The 10,834-nt window shown below is 44.5% G+C and overlaps 2 protein-coding genes across 2 annotated transcripts; one reads left to right on the top strand and one right to left on the bottom strand.

Moving 5' to 3' along the window:
- The first annotated feature begins 739 nt into the window (after positions 1-739).
- Positions 740-4,194, top strand: LOC120698464 (probable protein S-acyltransferase 16). Its single transcript, XM_039982087.1, has 7 exons — positions 740-1,163; positions 2,065-2,157; positions 2,241-2,342; positions 2,423-2,500; positions 2,614-2,712; positions 2,797-2,892; positions 3,679-4,194. The coding sequence occupies exons 1-7, from the start codon at positions 888-890 to the stop codon at positions 3,787-3,789; spliced, it is 855 nt and encodes a 284-aa protein (XP_039838021.1). The 5' UTR covers positions 740-887; the 3' UTR covers positions 3,790-4,194.
- A 305-nt stretch (positions 4,195-4,499) lies between these two features.
- On the bottom strand, positions 4,500-6,841 carry LOC120698465 (peptidyl-prolyl cis-trans isomerase FKBP20-1-like). The gene is made up of 7 exons (XM_039982088.1): positions 6,668-6,841; positions 6,328-6,439; positions 5,866-5,999; positions 5,705-5,784; positions 5,521-5,613; positions 5,006-5,267; positions 4,500-4,665 (listed from the first exon to the last, which is right to left on the bottom strand). Exons 2-6 carry the CDS (start codon positions 6,434-6,436, stop codon positions 5,123-5,125), a joined length of 561 nt encoding a protein of 186 aa, XP_039838022.1. The 5' UTR covers positions 6,437-6,439; positions 6,668-6,841; the 3' UTR covers positions 4,500-4,665; positions 5,006-5,122.
- Positions 6,842-10,834: the final 3,993 nt, after the last annotated feature.

The following is a 10,834-nucleotide window of genomic DNA, read 5'->3' as shown; positions in this document are numbered from 1 at the left end:
ATGAGACAACACAAAAGCAAAGATCCTTCATCTAACATGACATCAATCTAGAAAATAGAGAGATTTTCTTTTGCATTTTGTCCACTCATAAGGTGCATACCCTAGAGTATTCAGCTTTATACAACATCAGTTGGTTCAAACTCTACAGAAAAGAGCAAAAATCACTATTTTAGGCCACAGATAATTTTACGTAACGTGCTTTGCAGCCTTTTGCACCATTTCTCTGTAAGAAAGTTCAATCATATTAAGTGCAAATGTATAGATTATTGTCTAAAAAATTGTTAGCTTGTCAGTTTCTCTACCACTTGGAAGAAGACGAAGTGACTTATGTTCTGTTCTTTTTTTTTAAATAAAATGATGTTCTGTTCTTTAATGCTGTCTTGCTGCCATATTGAGTTTGCCCTGAGGTAACTCCGTCAGTGCCGGTATGGAGCATGTACACACTTCAACACATCTCTTCTCTAATCAAAGCAAACATTAACAGCTAGTTTTGCCCTCACGCAAAGTCGTCTCTCACCAAAGCAAATCAAGCAATTTCCATCTGCTTCCATCCTACGCCGCCGTTGCCTCCACACGCTACTAACAAGCAAATTAATCAACCCATGACAATAATCCCCCACAATGGCACAAACACGCGGAAAACACCATTGCCGTGCGGTGCCCACGTCAACGTCACGAGCCATTCGCTTGCTGCCTGCCTGGTGCGTTCGCTTCCCTCTCCAGCCGCGGCTGGTTCCCGCGGAATAGACTGGGCAGCGGCCTTCCCTAGTAAAACGGGCGCACGCCGCGTGCGCGCCCGACCCGCTCGCCCCGCGCCCCGATGCGCCGCCTCCGCTGGCCGGAAGAACCCTAGCCCAAAGCAGGGGGGGGGGCTCGCGTCCCCACCGATGGCGGGGCGGCCGGGCTACCTCACACTGCCGATCTTCTCGGTGCTGGCGGCGATCGGGTACGTCTACTACACCGCGGTGTTCCTGGCCGTCCCGCGGTGGCTGGGCCTGTCCACGGCGGCCGGGGTCGCCAACGCCGCCGCGTTCACGGCGCTCGCCGCCACCTGCCTCGCCACCTACGCCGTCGCCGTGCGCAGGGACCCCGGGCGCGTGCCACCGGGCTACGTGCCCGACGTCGAGGACGCCGAGAGCACCGTCCACGAGATCAAGCGCAAGGTGTGTTGGCGCTGGCGTTGCCCCTCTCTCTCTCTCTCTCTCTCGAGCGCGCGCTCCCTCCCTCGCCTGGGTTCGGCCGGAGCGTGGGCGGGCCTCTGGGTTCGCTGCTGTGTTGCTGGTGGAGGTTTGGATCTGCGGGTGTGAGGGTGCCCTGTTGCTTCGAAATTTGCCACCGTTCATTTCAAACTTGGGCACCTTGCTAAAAGTTGAGCAAACGCGATTCAGCAGCAGCTTGGTTAGTAGCTGTGGGTATCATATCATATTTGGTACAAATCGTTGCTTCGAAATTTGTTACCATTTATTTGAAACTTGGGAACCTTGCTCAAAGTTGAGCAAATGCGATTCAGAGGCAGCTTGGTTAGTAATTTCGTGTATCATTTTTGGTACAAATAATTGCTTCGGAATTTATCACCGTTTATTTGGAACTTGGGAACCTTGCTCAAAGTCGGCAAATGGGATTCGAAAGCAGTAGCTTGGTTAGCAATTTTGATGCAAATTGCTCTACCCAATTATTTTCTAGCTCAGAGTTGGGAGTAGATATTTAAGGTTGAGTCAGTACATTCCAGTATTCCACCTAGGTGGGTGGATCTAGTCCAATATTTAAGGTTTTTATTGGTTGATCTTGAATCTTCAACCTGTTTGAGATTATTAGTCAATGATTTCTCATTTCTAAATTCAGTAATTCCAAAGTGAATGCTCACTACAGACTACAGTGTTATATTACTAGTTTGTCATCAAAGGATAGGGAAGGGATAGGGTAAGCTGAGATTGGCACTTTCCTTTTTAAGTGGAAAAGATCATGGGCTGCCCGCCGCGTCATTTTTGTTGTATGCTTTCTTTCTGATACCTGAAAAGTAGCTTATCATTTGTATGTTTCACAACATCTCTACTTCTTTTGCAGAGTGGTGACTTGAGATATTGCCAGAAATGTTGCCACTATAAACCTCCACGTGCACACCATTGCCGTGTTTGCAAGAGATGTGTTCTAAAAATGGTGCTGCTACTATCAATTCTGATGTCATTTTCCTATAGTTCTATTTGTTCTCTTCACATTTCTCACCTAATTAACATTTGCAGGACCATCATTGCATTTGGATTAATAACTGTGTTGGGCACGAGAACTACAAGATTTTCTTGGTGTTTGTATTATATGCTGTAGTTGCAAGTTTCTATGCAATGGTAGTTTAGTTTCTTTGATTTCCTCTGTCAACCATTTTTCCTGAGGTTTAGCATAATTAAAAGTTTCATTTTGATCTCAGATTCTGATTATAGGAAGCGTTATGCACAGTGTTCCAAAAGATGAACAGTCAGGCAGTGATTCTTCTCGAACATCCATTGTGAGTACTCTGGGAATGTTTACTGAAGCTACTAGCTTGTTGCATGTTAATCTGAGCCATTGATAGGAATTGTATTTGAATAAGAATTTTGAAGAGACTTATCAAATTGGCAGATTATTTGTGGGGTCATTCTTTCTCCATTAGCATTGGCGTTGGCGGTGCTCTTGGGTTGGCATATTTACCTCATGTTACAGAACAAAACTACAATTGAGGTTTGTGATCCAAAATTACTCTTGTTATTGGATAGCGCTCTTGTTTATAGAAGTTTTGACAAGATTGTTACTAATGGTATGCAGTACCATGAAGGAGTTAGAGCGATGTGGTTGGCAGAAAAGGGTGGAGATCTCTATCATCATCCATATGACCTTGGTGTCTATGACAATCTTATTTCAGTAAGAACTATCCTTACTGATAATTTGTTGTTCTTTGAGAGCATAAATGTTCTGCATCTCCAATTATAAATGCAAAATGAGAATGGTGAAGACTGACAAACAAGGTTAATGACAATCTATCTTCCATCTAAAGACAACTACAAATTGAAGGAAACAAGCTGACATGAAAAATGATGTTTATCATGTTAGGCATATTATGCTGGCAGTATTCACTTTTATAATAAAAAATATTCCTTCCTTTTGTTTTCATTTGATATTTTACACTTGTAACATGTGTTAAGTGGTGAAAATAAATTGTGACCATATTCCTAATACAGTTATGTCTCAAAATCATGCAACCTGTTATGTGCTGCAATGCTGCATGTTATGCCCATTAACCATGATGGCATACTGCAGTGCATGGCTTTGGATAAGTTAGTTTGCATGCTATCTTTCTTTAGATAAGATATGATTGCATTTATTTTTTGTTAGTGTTAGAAACTCTTGTCAGGATCTAACCTCATCTATATATTGAATGTAGCACTGCCCACAGATTTATGCAAGCAAGAATGATTTAGTCTCTGTATCTAATCATCTAAGGATTGCAGCACGACCTCATTAAATTATATTAAAAGTTAAATTGAATAATGACACTTGAATGCATACACGCCGAACGGAAATGATCACTTTTCAGTGCCTAAAACATAAAAAAAAGGAACAGGAGTATTTATGTTATGTTAGTTGGTTTCTTAACCATGGGTGGCATCACTTGTTACTAATGTTCCATTATTTTCTGGTTGCACGTAGGTTCTGGGGCCTAACATATTCTGCTGGCTCTGCCCTGTATCAAATACTACAGGAAATGGCCTTCGGTACCGTACATCATATGATATTCCAAAGTCTACACCACCAATGTGATTAAAAAAAGACAATAGTACATTCACAATAGGTAGTTGCTAATTTGTGAAAGGATTTCCCATTCAGCTGCTAGAACGTGCTTGTTCTGAACCATTCTGAACTGGGGCACTGCAAGATACGGATTACCACAAGCTTTCTCCTGGTGTCTATCCTGAGTCGAGACATGAATATGTTAACCTAGACTTTTCATTCATTCTTCACATACATGTTGAGAAAAATATTCTGCCTCGTTTGTAATCTGGAGTAGGCTTTGCTTACAAAAACTTGAGAAAAGGCAATTCTGTTGTAAAGTTATGTTCATGTTTTTGAGAGCCAATGTAGCCAAAGGTCATGAAAAACAGTTTTCCCCTATCATTTGTGTACATTTGTTCAGACTCATGGCGAGTTGATGTACATTTGGGCGCTTGAGCTATGTATAATGTTCTTGTACAAGTAAGCGCAAGTATCCCACATCCGGAGCTTGAATAGATCACGTAAGCGATGAGGAAATAGCTTACAGCACTCTGCAGTTTGAAGTGAACATGCTGAGGTTCCCTGAGCCTGCGATTGGATGAGGGTGGTTACTCGGGGTCATAACATTGTTTTTAGGGAATCTATAATATGTACTTCTTTATTAAAGATAATAAGAAATTGAAACCTTTTACTAATTTGGTAGCACATAAATGAAAATATGAAATGCGAGCCCCTCAATGATTATTAGCTCTGTAGAGTGCTACTATTCAATGTCAGTCAATTTTACTATTTTGACATTCAGGTACAAACATGCAGCTAGTCTGTCAGACAGGAACATGTTATCCCAAATCAGCAGTGATGTCAATTGGTAAAGCAAGCGATACGATTGGTGATCTGCGTAGATGCCAAATATTTCTCTCCTTAGCCCGTGTTTGGATGCAAAATTCCAAATTCCAAAAAAATTTTCCGGCATCTACATGGAGACTTAAATCTAGACGAAATAAAAAACGCATTGCGACTGCTGTCTATAAATGGCGAGACAAATCTAATGAACCTAATTAGACTATAATTAGACATTAAATCGCTACAGTAATGCTACAGTAAACAACCTCTAATGACGGATTAATTAAGCTCATTAGATTCGTCTCGCAATTTACAGACGAGTTCTGTAATTATTTTTGTAATTAGTTTATGTTTAGTACTTCAAATGTAGAAAGATGCCTTTTCAAAAATTTTACAACGCGCAACCAAACGGGGCCTTTTATTCTGCAAACCAAGGGGGCAGCGCACATCAAGCACAGTAGCTAGTAAGTAACCAAGCTTGACTTGGATGCTCCCATATTATTTCCTAGGTTACAGTAATCAGCAGCAACGTTGTAATCTATTTCCCCTTCCCTTTTCCCTTCCCCTTCTTGGCGTCAAGCTTTGCTTGCACCCTGGCTGCGGCGGCGGCTTTTGCTTCCTCCCTCTTCTTTTTCTCTTCCTCTTTGGTAGCAGCAGCTAGCTCTCGCTGCTTCTTAAGTTCCCTGCTCAAATTTATGTATCTATTACTTTACGATCATTATATAGTTCTTCAACTATAATAGAATAAACACATTATAAATAATAATTGATTACAAGGTGGACACAACATTGTGACTTCTTGCTCAGTATTACAGTGTCATGAAGGACTCACTTGAGGACTAGAGTCTTAACAAACACGTGCATTTATGCTAAATCAAATAATAACTGGAATTTTTCTGCTGGATATTACAATGGAACATTAGGAAAATGCCTTACTCAAGTCTGGCTTTCTCATCAGAGACACTACCCACACTTGAACCTTTCCTCGGCCTGCAGGCTACTAACTCCACCTCAAAAATGAGGGTTGCACTGCATGGACAAAGTTCCAACGGTTACTAACATTATCGAACTGGGAAAGCTCAAATTATCAATCTAACGATGGGTGAAAAAGGAAACTCGCTTAGGAGGTATCTCCAGTGGTGAACCCGCAGTTCCATATGCATATTCTGGCTTGCATGTAATTTTTGCAACCTCGCCAACCTTTAATTTGATATGCCAGACGATGTTACAGATGCTTCAGAGATGATGAAGACCACACCAGAAACTAGAATATTTACATACCTTCATAGTTCTTAAGGCTATATCCCATGCTTTGATGACAGCCCCCTGTCCAATTTCAAATGAGAAAATAGAGTTGTCTTCATGGGTGGTGTCAAAAACTTCACCATTCTCAGCAAGTGTGCCTTCGTAATGAACTGCAGATAAGTTAGAAAGATAAATGTTCACCCTTGTATGCACTGTATTCAGGTGATACTCATATCTGAAACCTCGAAATTATTTTACAGCCGAACGTGACAATGTGAAACAGAAGGTGTTCACTTTACAACATAAAAAGTGCATCAACTGTGCATGTAGCAGTCAACTGAGGACACGGAAGCTGAATGATGGTAGTAGAAACCAGTTAACAAAGAGGAACATGTATCATAACTCAAATTACACACTATTGTCTAACCAAACAGGAGTAATGAAAAAAAATATTGCGTATGCAATGCTCGCTCAAAACACAAGAATGAACATCAGTACCATCAACCAAGGGCAGACTATCAGATGGCGCTATAGCATCATCCTTTGCTTTCCGGACCACCGTCTTAAGAACACCTCCGTCCCCTGATAAATCTATGATCTCTGCCATGACCTTTGAGATCAGAAATTCAGAAAGAGCAATACCAGAGCATTAGAGTCCAGGGGTGGACCCAGCATAGGACATGGGTGTACACATGTACACCCGATAATTCTTGCAAACAAAATCGAAGTTACTAGGTAATCTAATGTAACTGGATTCAGATCCGAATACAAATAGTATTGTTAGGGTTCGGGGTGCTCCGTCTGGCACAGAAGAAGGAAAGAGAAGGGGCCGGCATACCTGGAGGATGCGCTTGTTGCCGTCAAAGGGCTGGGCGAAGACAGGACAAATGGCGCCGCCGCTCGCCCAGTCGCCGTCGCCAGGGAAGGAAGAGCAAAGGGAGGTGAGAGTCCGAGAGAAGGGAAAGGAAAAGCAAGGGAGGAGATCAACTTGAGGCCCCTGACCCTGAGCGGCTCCCTCTGAGCGGGAGGGCTGTCAATTAGCCGAGCTCGAGCGAGCCTGAGGATTCTGAGCCGAAGTCGATCTGAGCTCGAGCTCTTTTTTTTTTTTTTTTTGAGCAAAATCTGAGCTCGAGCTCGAGATGTTTAACAATAACTTCACGGTAACAATATTAATGATACTCCTAGATAAGACCGATGTACGTATAATTCAGTCTCAGTAAAAGTTTCATAAAAAATTTCAGAAGTATTAAACATTACGGCACATCAGCAAATTTACTGATATAGCAAGTTCATTAAAAAAGAGAGGAGTTTTATAAAATATGAGAGAAGTTTCATCCTCATAACACTTATCTGATTCAATTATCCAATTCAGCAAATGATCAATTGATCTGCTAAAGTTGATCATTTACATATAGGTAATGACTTCTCTACAGCCGGCCGTTTTCTTATCGATTGGAACGGCCGGTTGAGTCCGTCCAACATCAAGGAAGCATTTAATTTAATTGGAACCCTCCTCGTTCCCCACCGCCCCACCCACCCACGCCTCTTCCATTCCGCTGCCCCCTTTCTCGGCAGATCCGTCGCCGCCGCCCTCCACGCCCGCGCTGCCGCAGGCCCCCGTCGCCATCCCCTACGCCGGCCCTCGCCACGACGACACCGCAGATCCTTGCCTCCGTCGCCGAGGCCGTCGGCGAGGAGGACCACACCACCGACGACCCCGAGGAGCTCGTCGCCTCGTCTTCAGCCTGCTTGGCTCCTGCGACCACAAGTGTTGCTCCCTCGCCTGCTGCCACTGGCTTGCCATCGAGGCCGCCTCCCTCCTCCGCCTCCACCTTGCGTTCGGAGCCCAGGCGCAGCTGCTTTGACGACGAAGCCTCCACCTCTCCCTGTCTCCTTCCTCTACGACGGCGCGAGCTTGAGCGCGGGGACACGGCGGCGCAGCGCATCCCCTCCTCTCTCTGCCACAGCCTCCTCCCGTCCCCCATGCCGCCGCATCGTCCCCTCCTCTTGTGACACCCCGGCCCAGGGCTTAATAGGATTAATAGGATACTCATACCAATAAGTTGCAGCTTCTTTTCCGGAAGCCGGTCTCCAAAGAACTCCGAGATTAAGCGTGCTTGGCCCAGAGAAATTTGGGGATGGGTGACCGACCGGGAAGTTTTTCCCGGGTGCGCACGAGTGAGGACAAAGTGTGCAGAAAAGGCTGGTGTTGGTCTGTGAGGACAGTCTATGTCCTAGAAAGCAGCTAGATGTAAGCGGGCCCGGCCTCGGGGAGGCGGGACGTTACAGAATGGTATCAGAGCCGACTCTCGCGGTTTCACGGGCACGTATGGGCGTAAGTGCGGAGGCATGAGCACGGGCGCGTGGGGGTGCAGATGCCACCGGCATGTGCACGGGCGCGTGACGGGTCAGTACGCGGGCATCTGGGATGCGCCATTGGCACTGGACGCACGGACGTGGCACAGGGACCGTTGGCACTGGACGCACGGACGTGACACATGGGCTGCTGGCACTGGACGTACGGGACGTGGCCAAGAGAGGACGTTCCTGGTTTGGGATTGACCGACGAGGACGTCGGTCTCTTAAGGGGGTGAGCATGTGACACCCCGGCCCAGGGCTTAATAGGATTAATAGGATACTCATACCAACAAGTTGCAACTTTTTTTTCGGAAGCCGGTCTCCAAAGAACTCCGAGATTAAGCGTGCTTGGCCCGGAGAAATTTGGGGATGGGTGACCGACCGGGAAGTTCTTTCCGGGTGCGCACGAGCGAGGACAAAGTGTGCAGAAAAGGCTGGTGTTGGTCTGTGAGGACAGTCTATGTCCTAGAAAGCAGTCAGATGTAAGCGGGCCCGGCCTCGGGGAGGCGGGACGTTACACCTCTCCCCGCCACCCTCCCGTGTCGCGCGGCGCGCGGGTCCACGACGGCAAAGGCGAGATTGTCGCTCTGGTGCAGTGGTTGCGGCCCACAGCTGCGCAGCGTGGAGGAGGTGCAGACACACACCGAGGTCACCAACCACACCAACTTCATGAGTCCACCAAGGCCATCCTGAACCTTGTCTGCTCCGACTGCGGCAAGCCATGCCTCTCCCAAACCGTAATATCCAGCCTGCGCCCTCCCGCAATTCCTTTCTCGATTTCCCCCTGTTGGATTTGGTGGCCAGTCGATCCAGTCCGACACACCTCGGCAGTGTCCTAGATCTGATTTCGATCTCGTGTGGGCTCGTGCTTGCTGATTCTGGCAAGTATATGTGTGTGCGCAGGACCTCCTTCACACCAAACGCACGGGCCACAAGGATTTCGGCGACAAGACCGCCGAGGCAGCCAAGCCCATCGATCTGAGGCTTCACTGAATCCGGCCTCCTCCTCGGAGGCCATGCACGTCGACGCCCCATCATCGGCAAGCGAGAAGCCTCAAGGTTGGGTTATTTAATAGTGTTCCACTATTTGTGAGATGAGCAAAAAGGCTTTAGCTGTCCATGGCCTCTGACCTGGCAAGACCTTTATGGAATGCTACTTATGAAATGCTTAACTGATATTATTAAAGTGACTAGGGAACATTAATCAAAATGCTTATGATACTAACATCAAGAAATGATTCTGGAATCATATTTTTATTTGTGGCTTGGGTCATAGTGCTTGTATCTCAATGTTGCTTGCCAAAGCAAGCTAGCAGACCAAACAAGCAATATCTGGAAAATGTTGCGCTCAAAATCAATGTCAAGGTCTCAATATCTATACTCTTCGTGTAAAGTCTTTGTTTCGGTTCTTTCTTGCAGGTGTATTGATTCTTTTCCTTAAGCAGGTTGGAGGACGCAACATAATTCTTGAGCGAGCCTTTGTACGCAACGGCGTACCCTTTGTGTCAGAAGTCCCAATTATCATCTTTTGTGCTGATGTCACACACCCACCATCAGGAGAGGACTCTGCATCATCCATTTGTGTCGGAAGAGGCACAATACAGCTATGCTCGTTGCACCCGTGCTGTGTCAGTCGGTAAGTTATTATCGTATCATTTTTGCTTCCTACTAATTTTCTCGGTTGAAGCTTGATTAATTGATATAAGCTCTTTCTCTGAGCATAAAACTTGAGAAATGTCAAGTTCTTTTATATAATTCTAACTGCAAATTGGAGAAAATTTGAATCACCTTGATCACATGTTGTTTGAAAACACTATTTGTGTATTGCTATGTGGATTGGTTCACTGAGGGAACACATGTAGTATTCTTAATATCTCTGCAATGTGTTATCTGAATTTTCATTGAAACAAGTAGCCAAGTATATTGTTATCAGCTCTAAACAGCATCTTTTATCTGCTGGATTCATGATTGAAATAAGTAGCCAAGTATATTCATTAAAATAAGTAGCCAAGTATATTGTGCAGGCGGATCAAGGTGGCTGGCGCGGAGGAGCTCGACACGAGGCGGAGTTCAACCTTGGTGCATTCCCAATATGTTCGTGCATTTTTATGTTTGTTTTTTAGCAGAAGCCAAATTCATATATTTCACTAGGCAATAATACCTCTTAACATAGGCAAATTCATGCATTAGATTAGGCGTCTTTATTGAATACTTTTTATATCTAAAGTATTTTTTACATGCCATGCTATTATGTGTTTCTGAATTAGGCAATAATTGTTTCAACAGAAGGCAAGTTTATATATTACATTAGTCAACTTCATTGAACAATTATTTTTCCTGCTCATTTGTTTTAAGTTGCTCCTGACTTCATTATAATATGCCTACGACTCCTACCAAGAACATTATCTTAGGCAACTCATGCTTAACCAGAAAGAATTTTATTAATTTTAGTTCAGCATTTTTTGTGTTATACTTTTAGCATTTTTCTGTATTATGATGATTCGCCATTTTTGTAGACTACTCTTTTCTAAATCAACAAGCAAATTGTGATCTCATTTTTGTTTTGCTAATTTGAATCATGCTTAGTGTTTGGTGCTACGAGAAGATGCAGCTTCATGGGTGAACAAGGATTGAAACACCAGTGTAT

The sequence above is a fragment of the Panicum virgatum genome, chromosome 3K (genome assembly GCF_016808335.1).
Source record: "Panicum virgatum strain AP13 chromosome 3K, P.virgatum_v5, whole genome shotgun sequence".
NCBI classification, from domain to species: domain Eukaryota; kingdom Viridiplantae; phylum Streptophyta; class Magnoliopsida; order Poales; family Poaceae; genus Panicum; species Panicum virgatum.
The sequence above is the reverse complement of the archived record's forward strand: the minus strand, read 5'-3'. Positions and strand labels throughout refer to the sequence as shown.